This window comes from Dioscorea cayenensis, chromosome 11 (genome assembly GCF_009730915.1).
Source record: "Dioscorea cayenensis subsp. rotundata cultivar TDr96_F1 chromosome 11, TDr96_F1_v2_PseudoChromosome.rev07_lg8_w22 25.fasta, whole genome shotgun sequence".
Classification (NCBI taxonomy): Eukaryota; Viridiplantae; Streptophyta; class Magnoliopsida; order Dioscoreales; family Dioscoreaceae; genus Dioscorea; species Dioscorea cayenensis.
The window spans coordinates 8,002,591-8,027,075 of record NC_052481.1 but is presented as its reverse complement, the minus strand read 5'-3'; the positions used below and the strand labels follow the sequence as shown (position 1 = coordinate 8,027,075).

At 30.8% G+C, this 24,485-nt stretch overlaps 1 protein-coding gene across 1 annotated transcript; it reads left to right on the top strand.

Annotated features, from left to right (window-relative positions):
• The first annotated feature begins 11,161 nt into the window (after nucleotides 1-11,161).
• Nucleotides 11,162-12,116, top strand: LOC120272385 (uncharacterized protein At1g76070). The gene has a single exon (XM_039279208.1). The coding sequence runs from the start codon at nucleotides 11,308-11,310 to the stop codon at nucleotides 11,941-11,943; it is 636 nt and encodes a 211-aa protein (XP_039135142.1). The 5' UTR covers nucleotides 11,162-11,307; the 3' UTR covers nucleotides 11,944-12,116.
• Nucleotides 12,117-24,485: the final 12,369 nt, after the last annotated feature.

Genomic DNA, 24,485 nt, shown 5'->3' with positions numbered 1-24,485 from the left:
TTCGATAGTGTATACATCTGAAAATGCAAAAACAAAAACAAAACCCTAGCCCAGAAATCTCCTACTGAGACTAACAAAAACCCCGGTAGAAATCCCCTACGAGACTTGATATCTTCCAACAAAAACAGGAGCACAAAACAAAACCGAAAACTCTTTCTTTGTATCAGAACAGTTAACATAAAACCATACTCAATACCTTAGATTGCAGAGCGATGAAATGCCAACTAGTTGCTGGGGGGACTTCTCCTCGAGATCACGGGTGGAAAGGGAAAAAGGCGATGAAATGCCGATTCTGGGAGGCTTCGCGGTAGAGATAACTTTGGAGCGACTTGAAATGGAAAAAGGCGAAGGCGTGAGTTGAGAAAAAAAGCAATTAAAGCGGCTCCAATAAATTAGTCTCTCGGGGTTACCCTCACGGAAAAACCGCCCACTTCCTCTCAAATCGCCGAGATGGGCTGCAGCCCGACTCCCCATGCAAGGGAGCATTTTTACGTCCAAAAATTTGAAACTCACTCCGTTCACATCCGTTACAGGGTTTGGGGGTTTGAAAAACATAGAGTTTAAAAGGAGGGGGATTTTGGGGATTGCAAAACTAACGGGGTGTTTTTGGCAATTTTACAAACTTAAAGGGTTTTTTTTTTGCAATTTCCACTATTTTTTATTATCCCTCAACATCAAATTTATTTAATATAATAATTATATTATTTTTATTTAATTTATTTTAAATAGTATGAAGGTAGATTTTTAAAAAAATAAATAAAGAGTAGAATTTTGTATATGAATAATAATTATTAATATTTTAATTATATATATATATATATGCAAAGGGATGGAGCAAAGTGGACCATGGCCCTCTTCGCCCACCTTTGGCTCGCACTGGTTGCGTGCTCATGTAAAATCGGATAATTGTTAATATAACTAATTGCGTCGGTAATTTTACATATCTATTTAGTTGAAAAATCAACTTACCAATTTTATAAAAATATGTACTAGTTTTACTATTTTTATTATTTAGTTTTTTTAAATAAATTAAGAGAGAGAGTAATATAAAAATATATATATATATATATATTTTTAAGTTTCTTAGTTAGAAATATAAAAAAATAAAAAAATAATCGATAGCGTCGTATAAATAATAGGTAATGAATAAATAGTCCTTCTGAAGTTAAGGTATTTACAAAAAAAATCCCATGACTTTAAATATTTCCAAGGGTCCTTTATTTTTTTAAAGCAACAATAGTTTCTTGTTGAAGTTTGGTGAGTGTCATGTTTATAATAGGAAAGTTGGGTAAGTGTCATGTTAGTAATAGGAAAGTTTAGTATGTGTCATGTTTGTAATAGTAAGGTTTGGTAAGTGTCTTGTCAGGAATAGTGTGGCTTAAGAGTTAAGTCTTGGAGCCTATATAAGGCCCCTTGGTGTTTGGAAGAAGGTATGAGGAATGAGTAATTTGAAATAAACAAACCTTTTGTTCCATCCATCACACCTCTCCATGAGCAATTAAGATAATCCCTTTCTCATGCATCTCTCTCCCTCTACTCACTCTTCTTAAAGAGAGCTTTCGCCCTAATCTTTACTTCACTTGGATGTGCCTCACCCAAATAAGTTGAAAGGCATCCCCAACGACCTCTCCATCGTCCCCGAGGCTGGCCTGACGACGGTGTCAGGGAGGTTCTAGTGGTATCAGAGCTACAGTAACTTTCCTCAACGACAACCTCAAGGTAATATTTACCATGCAGGGGTAAAACCCTTAACAGGGTTCCAACATGTAGATAATAAGTTTTATCTTGGTAGTATGACTTTTATTTGATCCATGAACCTTTATCTAAAAATCTAAAAAGAAAATGAGTTTTGTACAGATCTTTTGAAAAAATATTTTGAGCTTAAAAATAAATCTTTTATGTGAAAGAGTTAATCTAACTAATAAGAGGAGTAAGACAAACTGAAGAACACCATAAAACACCAGTTAGAAGGACAGTAGGTCCGTTTAGGGGAAAAAGAGTGTGGAGGTAAGTCTGAACTCTGAAAATTGGAAAGGATGAACTCTCACATACTAAAAGATAATCATTTGAATTGCAAAAAATTACTCTTCTAAGTAATTATGCAAAGTGGAACACTTAGGCTTTGGAAACTGGAGACTCTACAAGGGTGGCCTAGTACCGCAGACAGGGAAAGGTTTATACACTCTAAGACGGTAAGGTTGAACGAGCCAACAGAGAATGTCCATGGTGAAAGGAAGATAATTTTTCAAAAACCCATAAAAAAAAACCAACAAAAACTAAGTTTTTACTTTTAATAATTATGGATCAAATAGAGTTATTTGCCAAGTTTAACTTCTATCATATTACATGTTGTGGATCTTGTTGTTCCATAAGAATTTTTTAAATATTTTTATTTATTGTAAAGTAGTAGTAACTTTTATTTACTGCAAAGTAGAAGTAGATTATATATTTTCTACAAATCTTATTTCAGTTTCAATATAAATATCATTACAAAAAACATAAAAATAAAATAAACCAAATTTTATTATATTGCAACAAAAATAAAAAACAGAAAATATAATAACAACAAAATATCAAATCAACAATATCAACAAAAATATCAAAAAAGAAAGAAATCATAAATCATCAAATTAAACTAAACTAATAAAAAATCAATCAAAATTAATATTAAAACATCAATGAATCAAATTATTAAAGAAACAATAGAAAAAATAATTATAATACAAGTAATATGTATTATAATGATAATGTTTATCCTAATAAACAACATAATAATATTAAGAAATTTTAATATCTTAAAATGAAAAATATTCATAAAAAAGAGATAAAAATAATAACCAGAGTACTTACTGCATTAAAGATAGCAATACAAATCATCGAAGAAATAATAGAAGAAATAATATTAACAGAATCATAAAAACAAAGATGGATGCAAAGATGGATTTAATTATCAAGAAATTAAATAATTTAGAAACACAATTATTAAAAATTAGAAACTATCTTATCTAATCTAGATTATGTAAAAAGCGATTATAAAAAGAAAAAAAGAACATCGAAAAAATGAAATAGATGACTTATGTAATCAAGTAAAAAATATTCAATTAGGAACAAATCAAAAAATTAGAAAACCAATAACGCTATTTAAAATCTGGATTAAAGAAGAATTATTAAAACCACTAGAATATAGGTTAAAATTTTCAAGAAATGAAACATCTACTTGAAACTACCGAATACTATAAAATCACTACACCCTAATGGGTTTTTAGTGGCCTTTCTTTTAACATTTAGCGGTGTTTTTAAACGCCGCTAATTACCATAACGGCGATTTCACAAAATGCTGCCAAAGATAGTGTTGGCAATGTCCCAGCAATTAGAGGCGTTTCAAGATAAACGCCGCTAAATTAGAGGCGTTTCAAGATAAACGCCGCTAAATTAGCGGCGTTTTTTTATTTCCTTTTGCGGCGTTTTGTACCTTATAAAATAATTAATTTACCAATTATATTAGCGTCGTTAATATGTTCTTTAGCGGCGTTTTTAAAAAATAATTTAAAAAATTAATGTAAAATTTTTTTAACCTGATTTTTTTTTAAAAAAAGAAAAACAACTACTCTAATTATTATTATTATTATTATTATTATTATTATTATTTAGATTTTTTTGTTCTTTATTTTTAAATTATTCTCTTTTCTCTTTTTTAATTATTATTATTATTATTATTATTATTATTATTATTATTATTATTATTATTATTATTTTCTCTTTTTCCTCTTTTCTTCTTCTTTTTCACATCTTGTTTCTTCCTCTTCTAGTTTCTTCTTCATCATCATCATCTTCTTCTTCTTCTAGCTTTTTCTTCTTCTAGTTTCTTCATCATCATCATCATCATCATCATCATCATCATCATCATCATCTTCTTCTTCTTCTTCTTCTTCTTCTTCTTCTTCTTATCGCGTTGTCATCATCGTCATCACATTCTTCATCTTCTTCATCATAACTTGGTATCCTTTTCATACTTTTTTCAATATCAAAGGGTATTTATAGAAAATAAAAATTGATGGTATTTAGCGGCGAATAAAAATTTTAAAATTAATGGCGCCAAATTCAAATTTTCTCGAAAAAAATGGCGCAAATTTTGAATTTTAAAAAAATAAATAAATTTTGGCAGCGTTTTTATGCACAAACACCGCTAAAGTTTAATTTCGTAATTTTTAAATTAAAAAAATTAGATTAACACGGCATTTTTTGGGACAAACGCCACGGAATTTTTGATTTTATAAATTTTCAAATAAAATTTTTTTTTTACCATCTCGCGGCGTTTTTGAAAAAACGCAGCTAAATCTAAATTTTTTGGATTTTAAAATTTAATTATATCATAACTTTATCGGCGTTTTTAGTCATAAATGCCGCTAAAGTATAGTGCTTTTATGGCGTTTTAAAAAAAACGCCGCTAAATATAAATTTTATTAGTTTCAAATTTTATCATATCAGGAATTTAGCGGTGCGTTTTCTAAAAGCGCCACTAATTACATTACTTTAGTGGCGTTTATTATAAAAACACCGCTAAACATAAATTTTGTGCTTTGAAATTTAATAGTATTATGACTTTAGTGGTGTTTTTTACTAAAACGCCGCTAAATATAAATTTTATGACTTTGAAATTTAATAGCATCTAGAATTTAGTGGCGTTTTTACTGAAAGCTTATTTGCTAAGTCTGATACTTTAGTGGCACTTTGCAGAAAAAAATGCCTGGGTAAATTATTTTTAGAGGCGTTTATGGAAAAAGCCCGCTAAAGTCATAAATATAGTGGCGTTTGGAGCAGCGCAAAATAAATGCCGCTAAATACCCATTATGTTGTAGTGAGTTGAATTAATAAATATAAGATATTATCCTTTAGAAGAACTAAATCAATATAACTTAAAAGATAAAATAAAATATCAAAAATATATATGGCTTCGTAAAGTAGAAGAATATCTAACAGAAAAATTAAGAATTACAAATGAATCAGAAGAAGAAAAAGAATAATTAAAAAAAATTAGAAAATTAAATTATCACAAGAATTTGATAATATAAAAATTCAATATGTCTAGAGAAAATCAAGCAAATTCAGAAAACAAAACTATAGTAAAAAATATAGATACTATTAGAAGATTCTCTATCTTAAATCATTTAAAATATTCAAATCATATTAATAAACATCATAAAAGACAAGAAATAACTTACACAATTGAAGATCAACAAAATAAAGCAAGAGATATGAATATAAAACTAATTCCAGGAGAAGAATTGTATAAATTTGGAATATTTGAAACAAAAACAAAAATATATGAAAATTATGATGAAATAGAAATATGTTGTACAAGTGATAATAAACAAATTATATTAGATTTAATAACAGAAGAATCATATAATAAACTTGTATCATCAGGCTATACATTAATCCATCTAGGCCTACTAATGTTAGGAGTAATAAGATTACACAGAAAATGATTAGGCATAAGAATTTTAGTAAGCTTAATAGATATAAGACAGTTTAAAAATATGACAAAAGCAACTATAGAATCCATGGAATTAAATATGAATTGTGATCATCCATAAATAATTTATATGACCCCAGACTTTTTAGTTCCACTTGAAACGTTTTATAAATATATAAAATTAGTAATAAATTCAAAATATTACACCATGATCTCAAATGCAGCAAATCTAATAATAACAAAAACATTCACAGGAAGATTGACAAATAGCTGTAGAATTAAATATATCTTAACACCCAAAAAAGCAAAATTATTTTTAGAAACCCAAGGACTAAAAGGAATAGAAAGAAAATTTTATCCCTCAGAAGTATTAGAAGAAAGTGAATGGAACATTCAACCTATAGATATCCCAACAACATCAAATAGACCAAGTAATGCAAAATTCTATGAAAATATTGATGGTAGTTAAAGCATAAGAATGATAGATTATAAAAATAAAGGCATAAAAATAGAAGAACTTCAAGAATAAAATAGATTTAATATATACAACAGATCCAGAACTAATTGAAAAACAATTAAAACCATTAAGAAAATATTTAGGAAATATATATAACTGTAATAGATCAAATAAAACAAAGAAGAGAAATTTAGCTAATATGTGTTAAAGATTATATAACAATGAAACAATTTTATCAAATAAGTTCAGAAATACTAATAGAAACCAAAACAGTAAAATATGATAATAAAGGAAATTGGATATGAAATATAAAATATATACCAAGAAAAGAATTATATCCATTAGAACATCAACAAAGAACAATCAGATTAAATAAATGGAAAAAAAATCCTTAGAAGAACAATTTAAATCTATTGAAAGTTGTTATACATGAAAGATTTAATAGATTCAACATATATAACCTTAATAGATACTTTAATAAGTAACTCAATCAAATATACAATAAAAGATAACAGAAGTCTAAAAGAAGAAATAAAAGCAAGACAATGTATGTGGTTAAAAGGAGTTAAAAGATATATAACTTTAAGAGATCAAATTCATTATCAAGCAGAATCATTAATAGAAGTAAGAATTAAATCAAAAGAAAAAGATGAAAATGGTAAATCTATTTGGAAACCAACAAAAATAAAATATAAAGATTTTCATCAAAATGAATATTTAAAAAATCAACATAAATTATGGAATTACAGATAAAGATTGAAAAATGAATATAATTCCATAAATATTTGTTATGAATAAACAAACTTATAATCTAGATATAAATCCTAAATATCTATTAGAACAATATAACCAAGTTGAAAATTTTTAAAAATACGAACATAAATTTGAACCATTTAAAATAAATTATAAAACAAGATGTGATAAATGCTATAAATTCCACATAACAAGATATAGAGTAACATGCTTAAAATGTGAATTATCATTATGTAGAAAATGTGTATTAGACTTATGCAATTTTACTTTTGAAGAACAAAAAATAGAAAAGCCAAACAATAAATTCAGACAAGATAAAGAAATAATTGAACAATTATTAAAAAAAAATCAAAATTCTTGAAGAAGAAGTCAATAGTTTAAAAGAAAAATTACTAAATAAGAAAGAACAAAGTAAAGGAAAAGGTATAATTATTCAAGAACAAGAAGAAGGAAATATTTTAGATAAATCATTAGAAATATATGATGGCTAAGAAAAGAAAAATAGATAAAGAAAATACTATAGAATTAGAAACAATGATTGAAGAATTTAAAGAATTTAAAGACAAATAATATTGAAATATCACATAACCCATTCTAGAAGTAAAATTGTAGATTCATTACATCACAAAAAGAAAAAAGAAGACTTAATGGAGAAAATAATGAAATAAAGTTAACAATGTCACAAAAGATTACAAAAATAGAAAAAGAAATAAAAGAAAGACAAGATAATATAAAACAATGGGAAACGAATAACTATCTAAAAAAACAAGAAACAATAAACTTCCCATTCTTACAACAAGAATTTAATCTCTGTTCATCCCCCTCTTTGAATCTAGGAATAGAAGTTTCACAACAAACTGAATCTCCATTGTTCTTATCTCTTTGGGAAACATATAACTTAAATATATAATTTGAACATTACCCCATAGTTTGTCCATTCGCATTAGAGAAAACTGTGACTGCGAAACCAGCAGGTTCATATGTGTTTTCTTTAATTGTGGGAACTATGTAACAAAATTCCCTAAAAAGAAAACAAAGAGACAAAGGTTTGTTCACCTGAATAATAAGAGCTGTGGCTACAAAACCAGTAGGTCCATACACGTCTCTTGTTATGGTGAAAACCTGGTTATCTTTAAACCTCAATGACATGCAAAGCATGTAAATTTATTTAGACTAACAAGTTTATTTCTTGCAGAAATGGCAGACAAAAATTTCTATAATAAATCATCTTCCCTTGAACCTCAGTTAAATCTCCCAATATTCCCACCAAACTCAACTTTAAAATTCAGAACACAAGGCAACCTAAACCTGTCACAACAAGTTATTCTTGACAATCTTTGGGCCAATAAACATGACCCAAAAACCCTCATCTCTCTATTCCACTCCTTAGCAAAATACTTTCACCAGACAAATGAAAAAAATAAAAAATCCACCTCATTTACCATTACCAGAAACACCCAGTATAAAATTCTCTTTGAAACCGCAAACACTTGACTACATGGTAGATCAAGAAAAGAAAATCAAAACATTGGAAGTTGAAATATCCCAAAAGAATGTAGAGAATATCAAAATCCAAGCTCAACTCCAAGAGATTACAAAAGAAGCTGAAGAAATGAAGAAAATTCTATTAGAAGAAAGAAAACAAAGAATGGAGAAATTTGAAATATTTCCTAAACCAATAGAAGAAGTAAAGCAGCGCATCTTCAAAAAAGTGATGGCATCACAATATGACTAATTCATCTCTGAGCAAGAAGTACTAAGACAACTTGCAAAAGAAGAAATTCTTCCAGTAGGATTTGCAATAGCCGAAAATGTTCTCAGAGAGCTAGCACATAAAGATACTAGATGTCAATGTGAAAAAGGGTTCACTACCGTGAAATGTTCCTTACTCCATAAGTTATTTAAAGCTCTTGGACCTCAAATTGATGGGTATGTAAATCTAGAATTAAATTCAATCCATCCTTGTTATGATGAAGGTTATCCCGATAAAGCAAGGCATCATATCAAGATCGCACTTCTTCGCCATCATAAGCTTGAACAAGAAAGGGTAACTCCTATCAGACTTGAAGATATAATCATTTCAAGAGATATTAAAAGACAAATGAAGCTATGGTGAGCATGTACAATCTCTACTGATTGGAAAAGAACTTAACCCACAATTACTGACAACCAGAGGTGTCAAATGGTGCTGGAAACAAAAATCATGAAGGTATATGTTGACCAGTACATGTTCCCCATGTACTGTCCTTTTCCAAATCTTATTTCACAAATGCCAGCTACTGAACTACATATGAAACAAGTCTGCTCATGGGCAAGAGAGTATCACTTTGGAGATTATTCAAGATTAAGTATCCCAACAGATATTTTAATGCTACCAAGTCCAAAAGGATCTCCAGAAAGCTTGGATGATATTGCTGAACAAAATCTAGCCAACATAATGGAAGGCTAGAAAATCTCTACTGTTCCAAATTCCTCACTGTCCCAGACTTCAACACTTTTGAGGACTGAAGCAGTATTGTTTATTTTTAATATGTAAAAGAGTCAGCGTTTGTTTTTTTTAATATGTAAAATAAGTTTGCAACTGTGACAACAGTAGTTTTACTGTTGAAGTTTGGTAAGTGTAATGTTTATAATAGGAAAGTTTGGTAAGTGTCATGTTAGTAATAGGAAAGTTTGGTATGTGTCATGTTTGTAATAGTAAGGTTTGGTAAGTGTCTTATCAGAAATAGTGTGGCTTAAGGGTTAAGTCTTGGGGCCTATATATATAAGGCCCCTTGGTGTTTGTAAGAAGGTATGAGGAATGAGTAATTTGAAATAAACAAACCCTTTGTTCCATCCATCACACCTCTCCATGAGCAATTAAGATAATCCCTCTCTCATGCATCTCTCTCCCTTTACTCACTCTTCTTAAAGGGAGCTTCCGCTCTAACCTTTACTTCACTTGGATGTGCCTCACCCAAGTAAGTTGAAAGACATCCCCAACAACCTCTCCATCGTCCCCGAGGCTGGCGCCAGGTTATTTTTTAGACCTTTCTGACATAAAAGTGGCTGATGTTGACATAAAGATGGTTGATGTTGACATAAAGATAGCTGATGTTGACATGATTGCCTCTCAGTTTTTTAAACAGAAACCTATAGTTTTAAGCAAAAACCGATAATCTTAAGCAAACACTCAAAATTTTAAGCGAGAACCCATAATTTTAAGTGGAAACTCATAATTTTAAGTGGGAAATACATGTTGTGAGATAATATAAATTGACGGAATAAGCTGTATTAAATGAAAAGTAAACTGTCAGAAAAAGGGACTGTTTAGCAAATTCAAATGTCAAAGGTTTGTCTGAGATATTTTGAGACTTTCAGAGAGTTATAATTAATTTTCCCTATAAATAAATATCATTTTTGAAATACCATGAATAAGCAAATACTAAACAATAACATTCAAAATTATATATTCAAAGTACATATGGTGAAGAATATTTTTAAAAGAAATAAAAGTCAAAAACATATAATAAGCAATTGAAATATTCACATTTTTCAACAAATTTAGCTGCACAGAATTGACAATTTCATGCAAAACGAGCCAATGACTGTGTCTATTTGCATATTAAATAGAGCTAGTCAATCTTTACCAAAAAAGGCAAGGACGTTCACATTATGTAAAGACCCAAACACTCTCTCACACACTCACACACAGATTTATATATATATATATATATATATATATATATATATATGTAAAGGTTTAATTAGTATCTCTAGATTCAAGAAAAGAACAATAAAATTTAATCGTCTTTTTTTTTTTCTACTGAATCTATACAATTTTAAAATCCTATTTGTTTCTCCAAAATTTAAAGATTATAAAATATCCTTCATTGATAGTTTGATTTTACATTTTCAAAATAATTTTTTAAAAATGTTTATACAAAGGGAACAATTTAGAATTCTTTCTTTGAAATAAAGTAACAACTATATCTTGGTCTATTGATACTAGATCTCTTCGGTAGGCTATTCGTTTTGGTTTTAAAAATAACTTGAAAGCTAACCCCAAAATAGAAACAAAGTGAAAGTACAGACGCTTGTTGAGTTTACTTCATATCTATGCACATCTTTAACTTTTTTAAAACAGGTCGCATATCACCTACATGTAAAAAAAAAAAAATTTAAAAGTAAAATTAAAGACTCATGTAAAACAAAATCACTATAAAACAAAATAGTGATGTTGATGTTGTTTTCAATAAACGCAAACGTATGATTTTACATTGAAATAACATATAGTTTAATTATGTTTATTTAAGTGGGGATTGAATTCTTTTTTAATCTCAATAAGAACATTCAAAATCACTATAAAGAAAACCCAAATTATATCTTGTGTGATGATAATCTTTAAATATTTGAATTATCTAATTTAATTTAAGAAAATTGAGCCCTTTTCACTTCTTTGTGTTTATCTATAAAATATAAAACCACAACCACAAAACCAAGGTCCAAAGCTGGATGACAAGTTTGTCACGTTCCTTCCCTTGACCTTGCCCTTCATCATCTTCTTCTTCATCTACTCTCTCTTATCTCTCTCTATTTATATACATAAACCCTAATTAACTCCGTCACCGACCTACGTTCAATGAACTCAATGGAGAACAAGCCACCAGTTTCAAGATCAAAAGGCAACAAGATCCTAAGGATGTTGAAAAAACCACCTTCATTCTCCATATCCAACCCTCATTCCATCTCCAACTCAAAGCCAATCCACCACAATAAGGCCTTCTCTGGCCCCCTTGTTCCTATGGAAGCTCGAAAAAAAGGCGAAAGCCGAAATTTCACTGAAAGAGAGCCTACTTCTCCTAAAGTCTCATGCATGGGCCAAATCAAGCTGAAGAAGAGCAATTCCTCTTCTAAAAGGTTTCCAAACAAGGAGAAGATTCATAAGAGCAGTTCTTTCACTTTGAAGAAGATGTTCAACAAGAAGGTGAGGCCCAGGAGGCGGCCGGAGTCTCCAGAAGTGCCAGCGCAACCTCCGGTGGGGCAGTTGAGGAAATTCACCAGTGGAAGAGATTGGTTAGCTGACTTTGATTGGAGAAAAGTTCATGATGATAGTGAAGTTTATGATGATGATGGAGATGAGGTGATTGTGCCTCATTCGGCGCCAATATTGATCGGTGGCGGTGGCGGCGTTGCGCCGGAGCCGAAGAAGGAGGTGAATCTTTGGAAGAGAAGAACTTTGGATCCTCCCATGAGTCTTCAAGTTAAAGTTAAGTGATGTTTAGCTTGTTTTCATGATGCCTGTTAATTGTGTTTGGGTTTGGCGTGTGTGTATATATACACATGTGAGAAGTTTTGATACATTTTTATTTGTCATTTTATGTGTTCTCTTTAAAATGTTGAGAGGATTAGTGTAAATATAAATCAAAGCTCATCTTGTTTTTCTTCTCATTGTTCTTGAATTTTGTTTTATTTCCTTCCTAGATTTTTTCTTTACTTGTTTTGAAGATTTTTATTAGTTTTTTTGTGTTCTTGGTTGTGAGAATCACAAACATCAGTTCAAAAATTCATCGTCTTTCTTCCTATGGTTCTTGAATTGTTGTTATGTTTTAAATATATATATATATATATATATATATATATATATATATATTTGCAGTGAGAATGGGGCATATCCCACCGATTCCCATGGATTTTTTTTTGTTTTTTTTATGATTGGATGATATGAGAAGATTATAGGACTTTTTTAACCTACTTTGAGTAAAGGACACTAATTGCCTATTTTAAAAAAAAATTTCGTAGTTTTTTTTTTCTTTTCCATTGAGAAAGTGAGATATAATTGTTTATCTTAGTTTTTTTTTTATTTCTATTTTTTTTTCTTTCATTTCATATTAATCTTTTATAAATTCTTTTATTACAGAGTAGATGCTAGCCATTTGTTAAACCCAAATAATAATTAAAAATTTTCAAAAAATAAAGAAAAAAGGGATGGTAAATTCTTGTTAAAAACAATTAGCAATTGCCTAAGAAATAAGAAGAGACAAACTCACAAGCAAAACAAGATGAAAAAACATACCACCATACCTAAAATATTCATTAAAATACAAAATAGTTGCCCACGATTATTATAATAATTAATTCAAGGAAATTAGAAGATATTTCCAGCATTTGACCCTAAGTTTGGTCTTGCCTTATGGTGACATGTTCATTGCTTTATTCATAATAAATGCTATTCAATTTTGGCATGCTTGGGACCCATTAATTGTGACAGTATATGATTTAGATAAGAACAAATAATTTGAATGAATTGAACTGAAGTGCTTGAAACGTGATATAAGAGATGGATTAATAATTAAGGCACTCTTTTAATCATTTCGGCATTTTCTATTGAGAAGTAAATTCCAATTTGTCAACCAAGTATTTAATTTTGTAAATGATACACTTTTAATTGGCTTTCTTATTAAATTAATAAATAAATAATAAAGCTTTATTCTAACCCGCTAGGTGAAATTCTTTATGAAATCTATAATTAAAATATAATCTATCTTAAAATGAAAGAAAAGTCCATACGTGTATTTATTAGAATAAAATTTACAGTTATCCTTGTCATAGTATGCTGATTTTTTTCAATATCCCTTAATTGAAATAAAATTTATATATATAAATAATAATAAAAATAAAATATTCCATAAATATTATTTTTATTCTGCTTTATTTTCAACGTTTTCTATATTGGAGCTTGGACTTTTTTAAACAATATTGTCTTTTTTTTTTAAAATTTATCTATATCCTTCCCAAATAATAAGTGTGTCAAAATTTTAATAAATAATATATTTATTAAACATAATATAAACACAACCCTAAGATGTGGCTTGGGCATATTTATCAAAAAAAAAATTTAGGTTAGATTGTAATTTAGTTTTATAATAAATTTTAATATATTTAATGTTTTCCCCACTACAACAAAAAAACGCAATTTGCGACACATTTTTGCGACACAAAATATCAAAAATGTGTCGCAGATCGCAATTTGCAACATAATCTGCGACACAATAAAATGTGTGGCGTTTCAGATGTCGCAAATATTTGCGACACTTTTGAAGATTGTGTCGCAGGTTTTGCGACACAAAATAAAAACGTTGCAAATTTCATCGCAATTCATGGATCTTCTGAAACAATATTTGCCATTCAATTTGCAACGATATGCGATAATTTATTGCAACACAATTTCTGTGTCACAATAAATGTTGCAATTATTTGAGACTTTTTGCAACATTCTTTGCGACTTATTTTAATTGTCGCAAAACTTTACGCGTCGCAAATTGTGTTGCAAATATTGAGTCTTTTTGCAACAAATTTTGTTACTTATTTTGTTTGTCGCAAAACTTTTTTGTGTCGCAAATTGTGTTGCAAATATGTGCGATGTTTTGCAACAAAATTTGAGACACATTTCGATTGTTGCAAATTGTGTTGCATCTCAGTGAGATATTATGCGACACAATTTTATTGTCGGAAATTATGTCGCAAATTAATTATTCATAACCATGATTATTTATAATAATTTTTTAATTATTTCACAAACCTGTTTTAAAGCCTAATTTACAATCCTGAACAATAACTTTTATAATATTTTTCAAAATAACCATTCCGATCGGTAAATATCTAGAATAATAATGAATTACAAAATATAATAGTTCAAACATCCAATACAACAAACATATACAAAATGAAATAGTCCAAAATGTAATAATCCAAGTATCTAATGTAATAATCCAAAACACCACATTCATTTTGTTGCAATATCATCGATAGGCTGAGGCTGTTCAACATCCTCTGAAGTGTGAGGCGCATGGGAAGCAGACTCTTTGGTCCTGGCAGGAGCATGAGAAGTACGAGCAGTTTTCTCAAAGTTTACCTGAATACCTCGAGATTCTAATAGAGAAATGATGTACTGGTTCTGCTGGTTCTGCTCCTCGTATGCTTTCTCTAAAAATTCCAACTTACTCATAACCTTTGGAGGCATAGAAGGCATAGATTGTTGAGTTCCCAAAGTAGACCGCTGCGATTGCGAATGAGAATAATCAGAAGCTATCTCCTCAACAAGGTTTCCCATGCCATAACATCGATTTTTTGCAACCCCGAATATGTCCCACCATAGTTTATCATCATCAATTTGTACCCCCTGGCCTTCTCTAGCTAATACGTCTTGGCGAGCTTTGACAAATTTCTCCTACATAATATAAAGTTAGTCATTATTTATATGATATGATAAACAAAGTATTAAGTAATTAAGAATAAAATTTAATTTTACACATACATGTGCTAATTGGGCCGCCTTCTCATTCCAACTCCCATCATCCTTTTGATAAACTTCTTTAAAAGCCTCCACCATGGATACCTCGCAGCCTAATTTGGCTTCCTAATATATATATATATACACATGTGTAAATAGTTAGCTAGTAGAAAAATTTTAAATGTATATATTAAGAAAAAAAATGAAAATTTACTAAGCAAAATTGTGAAACCAAGGGCACCATGGTGGTTCCATCTAAATGAAAATTTTTAAATTCATTATCATGTGCACCCTTTCAAGTTTTCTATCAAACAGTATATATATAATAAAATTAGTTTTTTTAATAAAATAATTAAAATCCTTGCATACGCTATCACATGAGCATTTGGAACCTCTCAATTCATTCATGCACTCAATTTCAACTCTCTCTCTCTCTCTCTCTCTCTCTCTCACTCACTCTCTCACTCAATGTCTAGTGGCAGAATTCATTCCATTCTCTCTATCTTTTAATTTTTATTACTCAATGTCTAGTGGCAAAATTCATTCCATTCTCTCTATCTTTTAATTTTTAGTTTTAGAGTTTCATTTATAGGAATTATAGCTTAGGGACAATTCCCTACAGGCACTAGTTTTGATCTTATGTGCTCTTACTTGTGCTTTAGAAAGGCTAGGAGGAGATGCACAATGAGCTCATATGGTCCTACCAAGAGAAAACAAAATACCAAAAAAGGGCCACACTTATGACTCATATCCCACTCGTCATGCATCAACTTTAAGCTCACATTGTCTTTCAGAATCAAAAATATCTTTCACATAATTAACAATCCCATAAATAAAAAAAGAAACAGGAATGGCAAGCATTAGGCAACAACTCTTGTTGTTTGTTTGGACTTTAAGAGAGCTAAATAATGATAGAACATGTTTTTTATGTACGGTCTTAATGTGAGCAACATGGGACAAGAGTCATACATTAAATCAAACAGTTAATAGATTGCTGAATTATTTGTTTTGCTAAACCATGCACTGTTTTGAGCACCTACTTCTTTGTTTATACTTCATAATGCATTCAATGAAACTTCTAATTAAACATGATAAAAATTAATTCATCAAGGCATCAATTCAGGATAAAAAATAGCGAGGAAATATATATCATATTATTATCATTCTAGTCTATCTCTATGTTCAATCATAGAGAGCAAAAATGAAAATTTACTGAGCAAAATTTTTTAATAAAAAAACTTACTAGTCTATCTCTATGTTCAATCATAGAGATGGAACCACCATGATAAATTATTGTAGATCCCTCGGTTTTCATCGCTGGCTCTTTTTTTATTCTTCTCACGAGTATTTTTTTATATTTTTGCATCATTCCAAATCAATAACAACTGCTCCCAGACATTGTGCCTAATCTATTCTGGTCTTTTTCGCTTCTCCCGAGCATGACCTAGATTTCTCCGCAACCACTCAGCAGCCTTCTTGTTAAACATTTTTTCCACTTCTCCAACATCATGCGGTTGCCAAGTAAAATGGGACTACAATAGATAATTAAACTTATAAGAAATTAATAAATTAAAAAAAAACTAATTAAAAAATACTTAAAAAAAGATATACCTGAAACTGTTGCCAATAACATAGGTAACCATCATTGGACACTTCTTTCCATGTGTTCCAAGGTGCGGTGTAGTACTTCTTTATAATTCTTTTCAAGATATCAAGCACAGATTTCTTACTACAAAAGGAAAAATTATAAGGTTTAAATATATCAATAAAGCCTATATAATAATAAAATAATAAATAAGTAATCTTCATCGTGAGGCTTGACGGGATGATGAAAGTTTTTACGCATCGTGCCACCATCATATGCCTCTGTACCCTCCTCAAGGGATTCATCTGTTTCTGAGTCAGAATCATCTTCAGGATTCATTTGAACATCATCGGGGGCCTCGTCGATGAGGGTGGGACCTCATTGTTCGGAGGTGGGACATATTTTGGAATATAGACTCGTGTATCAACATGTTGCGAGGAGCCTCGAGAACCTGTACGCCCATGAGTAGCTGAAGAATGAGATCCTGAGCTCGTAGTTCACCGGGGATATAAAGGTACTTTCCCAGTAGATGGACGAGAAGATGGAGTCGGAGGAGTATTTCGCTTAGAATTAGAATGAAAATATGATGCAACACACTTTCGTCCCATTTCCCTATATATAAACATAATCAAGTCCAAATGAAGATAATATATACACATACATGCAGATAATATATACAGGGGAACTTAGCGTGCACACTAAGTTCTCAAAAGTCAAAGAGTTTAAATCTTAGACTTGAACCAAAAATCAATAACCAAACGTTTTTTTCTTTCATATAAACTAAATAAAACAACCAATCCAAATGAAACATATGATGAACATAGAATATCTTGATTGTAGTTATTCAAAGTAGTAAAAATAACAATAAAAATTAAGGCTAATATAAAGACAAATATAAAGACACATTGAGGGACAAAGGTCAGTGCAGTCCACACCAAAAAAAGTAGAGGCAAGACAATGATTTTTATTATAAAATAGATAAATCACTACTTCATTAAAAATATACCAAATACATAAAGAGAAGGCAATGCTATATACATATATCGTCCACTAAAAATTTAGAATAACTATAAAATAAGGAGAGAAACAACCTTAAGAACATGTGGCACCATGAAGCCAAACAGCGAAAAAATCATCCATCTATAGCACAATCATAAAGATGTTGAAGTCGCCATTTTCAATGAGACATGTGCACTTTTTTATATTTAAAGAAAACATGGGTTTATTTATTTCATTTCAACCCAATCTAACCTTTATTTACACCTTATTAATTAATTTCGTGCATATATATATATATACTCACAAATAAATAATCCCTTATTAAATAGATAACGATATAAATAACCATGCATGCTAAGATGAACAAATGAAAGATGAAGATTATAAAGCATATCCAACGAAGTACCTATCAAATATAAGCGCCCTTAAGGGATTCCTAGCAGTATCCTTTTGGGGAGGAATCTTTTTAATAATGGCACTCAGAATCTCTGCTATACCTATTCCTTCCTACAGGAGAGATTAAATCACCAAGAATTCTTACACAATAATATACAACATAATCCAAAAGTTAACATACTTTCTAGAATAAAGATCTTATCCTACAACACATCACACTTTCAATATAGACAAACTAACCTTAGCAGAACAGCGTATTGCTTCACTACAATCTAACCCAATAATCTGCAGAACATACCAGAAATCAGGTCATGAGGTTATATATGTAAGGAACTAAACGTAATGTTGAATAGTTAATTAACAACTGAGATCCACAATCACTTTAAGTTACACAATAGATCTCCTTGCTTCTTAAGGATTGCATTGAACAGTGACTTGAGATCATACATTGGGAATGATAACATAACATAAAAAAAAAAATGATACTCAAAAGTAAATTTCTTGGCTATTAGCCTGACAAATATGAAGTTTTTAATAATAAATTTAAATAATTAGTTGAAGTCGAAATCATTTGCAATAAACTAAAAATTATCACAAAGATCAAAATGGCCAATTTTTAGTTAGTTCTTTTGAACACAAAAGGATCAGTAAGGCATTTAAGTGACTACAAAGAAAAAAGGTTAAAAAATAAATCCACAGGATTCAAATAAGTCATGTCCAGTTCTTTAGTTTACACAGTGATGAAGATAAGTAATGTTAAACAATGGAAATAGTATTAACTATTCATGGTTATTTTTGTCTTGTCACATACTAGGTGTTTCCCCAGTTTAGTTTGAAAGGTAGCCATAATCTTTTTGTTTGCTTTATGATGTGGTAATCTCTATTTTGTAATTCTATGACTTTTTTTTGGTTTCTAGAATTATCAAATTCCTAGTTCACTTCTTGGGTTGTTGTTTATCTTGCTATGCATCTAACAAGTAAAGCTTGAAATCAAAATGAATGCACATTCTCCAAAATAAGAGACACTACCAAAAATATATATAGAAACTAATTTAGAAAAAATTACAGTGCATCACTTATTTCTAACCACCTCCACCAACTGAACATCTTTTACTTCCAAATCCTGCTTAACCGACAACCACAACATCTTCTTTCCATCTCCTAAGTTTGACTGATTTTAATGGCAATGGCCCATCTAGCTAGTCTCCCCAATACCAGCCACTTCCACCAACTGAACATCCTTCCCTAACCTTTATAATATTCCAATGAATTCCTCTCAAACCATCAGTTGAAATGATTATTTGCCACATGGAGATCAACCATGTAGTTGACAAGGGCTCTATCCCAGGTCAGCAACATCAGGCTAACCAAAATTTCTGACAAATGATTAGGAAATCTTTCCATTAGAACATACTGAAAAGTGTTACAGAATAGGAAGTCCTTCGAATATGTATATATTTAGCTTGTTTACAGCAATTTAATTTATCCCTTTCCTAATTTAGACTCTAGTGTTTTGTGTGTGTGTGCAGGCGCATGTGCATTGTCTAAGTGTGACAAAGAGAAAAAACTTTCACCATTCTCTCTGTTTCACCATTCCATTACGTGTCTTCTTTTACATTATTCTCACTGTTTCAGAAAGTTTGGAGGAAAATGCAATACCATGCAACCTATCCTGAGCAAACATGCCATGGCAGATCACCACCCTATTAGAGATCCTGAGAGATTAGATGTGCCCTTTGGTCCCTCAAACAAAACCTCTCAATGTCTTTGCATTGGTTCCAAACATATCCCTTCAATGTTTTTGATAAGCACATAAAATTCAGCCATGATTCCTATGATAGGATCTCAGAAGTCATAACAGAAAAGGAATAAATCATACCACACAAAAATCACACAACAAAGGGAACCCACCTTGTTGAAGATATACACTCAAATTGCATAGCAACTAAGTAAATCACGGATATATAATGAAAATGGAAATTGAAAAGGACAAATAATAGTAATATGTTATTCACAGGTCAATAATAGAAGAGGAATCAAAATCAGAAAATAATCAGCCAGATGGTTGATTTCCCTCCAAAATTGGTTCTATTAGATAATACAATGAGCACTTCCCAACTGATTTTAACTTGGAAGTCTAACAAAAAAAAAAAAAACAATCAGAGGTGATAAATATTTTTTATAGGTTGTTTAGCATGTCAATGGTTTTCAATTAAAAATTAGAGTAATTAATTATTTGTTACATACATTTATGAGTAATTCAAATCAATGATAGCTATCCAAATCCAAAGACCATATAATAACTTGAGCCAAACCATATAATCACAAATCCAAATTTAAAAAAAACAAAAAAAAACTATCACCAGCACTCCCTCAATTATAAATATTATCAGCAGAAATGCTAATCAAATCATATTGTAATATATATAATACATAACTAATCCGTGATTAGCAACACAATTAACACATTCAGTTACCTTAACAAGACTGCAATGGAAACATCATCACACCATAAATTAATTTGTTTATATACTTAATATGTACATGCTCAAAATAACTGAGGAAAATAGACAGACAATTCTATAAGATCATATTAAATTTTAATTAAATGAACATTTGAAAAGGAAAAACTGAAAACACAAACTCCCACAACAAGTTAACTAATCAATCTTGCATCCTTGAGAAGCACTTAACTTCATCACTATAACATTTCTAGGAGTTCTATGTAGACAACTATTTAGAACCATTTCACAAATATGCACAATTTATGTGCTAATAAATGAACATTTGAAAAGGAAAAACTGAAAACACAAACTCCCACAGCAAGTTAACTAATCAATCTTGCATCCTTGAGAAGCACTTAACTTCATCACTATAACATTTCTAGGAGTTCTATGTAGACAACTATTTAGAACCATTTCACAAATATGCACAATTTATGTGCTGATATGGATAGCAATATGGCAGAATAATAATAATAATAATTCACAAGGGTGGAAAACAACAACAATACATAAGTAAATCACGGATATATAATGAAAATGGAAATTGAAAAGGACAAATAATAGTAATATGTTATTCACAGGTCAATAATAGAAGAGGAATCAAAATCAGAACATAATCAGCCAGATGGTTGATTTTCCTCCAAAATTGGTTCTATTAGATAATACATGATTCAAATAGTTTACAATCAAACCAAAATAAATCATCATAAAGCTAACAAATTACAATCCTGATTACCAATTAGCAAGCAACAAAACCAACAATACCAATCGACAATTTTTTTATATATATATATATAAATACACTTTACTCACCAATCAGCTATAAGCTTCTGGCTCGTACACCGTCCTCTCCCAATTCCCTTACTTCAGTCTTCAACCAAGAAAAAGGCTAAAAAGAAAGAAAAAAAAACAACAAATCCAGATCAATTTCTCACTGCATTCCACCAAAATATAGTCACTACTCATAAAACAAAGTGATAACATCCCAATAATTTATTTTGCGAAAAAAACATCTATGATAATCATATTTCATAAAACAAAGTGATGTCAATCAGATGTAACTAATAGGATTGTGTCTCACTACTCTTTTCCCTTGTTGTCTACGTTGTCCTAGAGCAACAGCTTGAGCTCACCATCCTGCCAATAAAACAAAACCACAAATTTCAACAAGATAAATAAAATTGAGTGAGCTTAGTCTGCATTCTGCAATGAATTGGGATTGACCTGATGCATTTTAAGGACGATATCAGATCCATCGATAAACTCCCCCTTGATAAATATTTGTGGAAACGTTGGCCAATTGCTACAGAAATAGACAATAAAACTTCACATATCGCTAGAAGAAGTGTGAAGAGTTAACAAACATTGGTTCGTCACATAAAAAAAAATATATATAATCGTAATCTAAGGAAAATTTAGAACAATAAAGATTTAAACACCACTGACCAGTCAAATTTGAAGTCGTTCAAACTTTTTTGTTATCATGATAAATCACTCAGCTCTTTCCTGTACTGAAAAAGAGAATCCAAATTTTGTTAACCTCTCACTCTCCTAGCGCCAGACTCCACAGGAGAGAGCAGAGAGAAAGAGATGGAAGAGCGGATTTAACTCTTTGGTACTGTGATTTCAGAGAAGAAGAGAAACACTTACCTTCGATTACTGCACACACGTCTTGATGATTCCTTTTCCCACTAGCTACAACCTCTGCAAATATGAATCGTAAATCACATCACATCGATCAACAATTAAAACGAAAAACAAAAATTGAAAATCAAACCGAAAAAAATCCAAAGCGAAAGAATCGAGAAATGAAATCAAAATGCATGATTAGCTCCCCGCTCACCTTCGTCGGATAACAAACCCTAACAACAAATCTCTCTCTCTCTCTCTCTGAAAAGAATAGGCGAGGAATGGGGAGTGAGGAGGAACTGAGGGAGCTGAAGAACCCTAGATCTAGAAATGACGTCGGCAACGCCGACGCCGGCCGCGCCGACGCTGGCCACCGTAATGGAAATTCCGGCGTGGATCTCGGCGAGGGTTTGGGCGAGATTCCGATCCAGAATCAAGTGTCCGGCCGCGAAATTTATAGGCCCTCATTTCTAACACTGTATTTCTTTTGCACCATATTAAACAACCAAAAAATTCACTCCCTGGTCCCACTTAGAGTGAGAGTGAGAGGTTAACAAATTAAATGTCAAATACTTTTTGTTAACCTCTCCCATTTTATTTTCTCCAAAAAAAAAAATCATATGAAAAACCAATTTTTAATCTTTTGTTTCAATTATATTCCAAAATTTAGTTAGTATCCATCTGGGTACACATAGGATTGAGCTCTTCGTCCCTTATTTACCTTTTATTTTAGTTTAATGAATAGATGAGAAAATAATCCAATATATATATTTATGATTAAATCCAAAATGAAAGTTAAATCTTGGTTTTAATCTGATAACCACCCTTTCAGCCCCATCATTCATAAATAATCTAAAAATATTTATCATAGACCAAAAGATATAAATGGGTTCCGAGTTCAATAAAACAAACCTGTCTAGCTTCAATAAGAGTTAACATGGCCCATCCAGTGTTGACTGCATGTGGTCGGTTTCCCTCAAAAATTTGTGTATACCTCTTCAGGTTTAAGAAAATGGATGGATTCCCAAATAAAAACCTTTCCTCAATCAAAGTAAAATTAAAATAAAATAAAACAAATAAAAGTGCCCCAGATAAAACAAAGAAGATTAAAGAAAGAAAAAACTCCAAACCATGAACCATCAGGCTTCTGCATCTTTTCAGTAAAATTAATAGTTTTTTGACTCCGAAACCATTGCATCGTCTTTGCAAAAAGTGTTGACATGGCTCGGTGATAAGAATCACAAAAAGTATTGCATTTTCATTGGCAATTATATGTTAATAAATGTTGGCACTCCTAAAACCAAACGAGATGCTTGCTTTGGGTCGCAAAGTTAAGGGAACTATTGCCCCTTTCCATTGCCCTTGCCAAGACACCCGTTGATTCGAGGTCATACCATAAAAGCATGCCTCGATGCATTGTCATATAATTCTTACAATCATCATTGCCATGTACAAGAAATCAGAGAGTTCTTGCACCCATCATCTACCCTTGCAAGAAAAGAAAAAAAACAAGAAGTAATATCAAATGCAAGTTAGGCAAAAAAATACACATTGGCAAACTATAAATCAGTCCACCAAAATAAGTTATAGAATATAATGCATTTGTTAATACAAGACAAAACGATAAACTAAATTCATAAATAATTTAACTTACATATTAGGTCTAAAATAATAATTCATCTTCATTGTCATTTTCCTCATCCTCCACATCTTCTTCTTCTTCTTCTTCATTTTTGTCTTCTTCTTCATCTGTTTCATTTTTTTCTTCTTCCATCATAGTTGTAAGAATTGGCTGACTACTTTGAGATGTTAGGTCCACAACATCGGATAGGTCAACAAAGAGATCAATACCATTCAAATTATCATGTAATGATGGAAGAACATCAAATGTAGTAACATCATGTCTAACTTCAACTTCATCCATTTGGTAGGGTGGGATATCCCTTTCTTGCCATTGTGCCTCAATTGTTCTTCTTGCTTTTGTTTTGCATACGACCATCCAATCAGCTTTATCTCGTTTCAAACTTGGATATTCAGAATAATACACTTGAATCGCCTGTTGTGCTAAGATAAAGGGGTCATACTTTGTGTAAAAACGCTTTCTATTAATGTCGACCATACCATACTTGCGGTGAACCTTCTTTCCATGTATTGGATCAAACCATCGACATTTGAAGAGGACAACAAATTTTGGTGTGCTACTTGGAAACTCCAGCTGAATTATTTCTTCCAATAAGCCATAAAAATCACCACTAGAACTTTGGACGCATACACCACTATTCATAGTTGACTTATTTTCACCATGTCTAAGAGTGTGGAAGTTATAACCATTTATAAAGCAACCTGACCAAGTTTTGACTTGACCAGCTGGACCCCATGCAAGAGTCAACAACAATTGATCAGGAATTTGATTA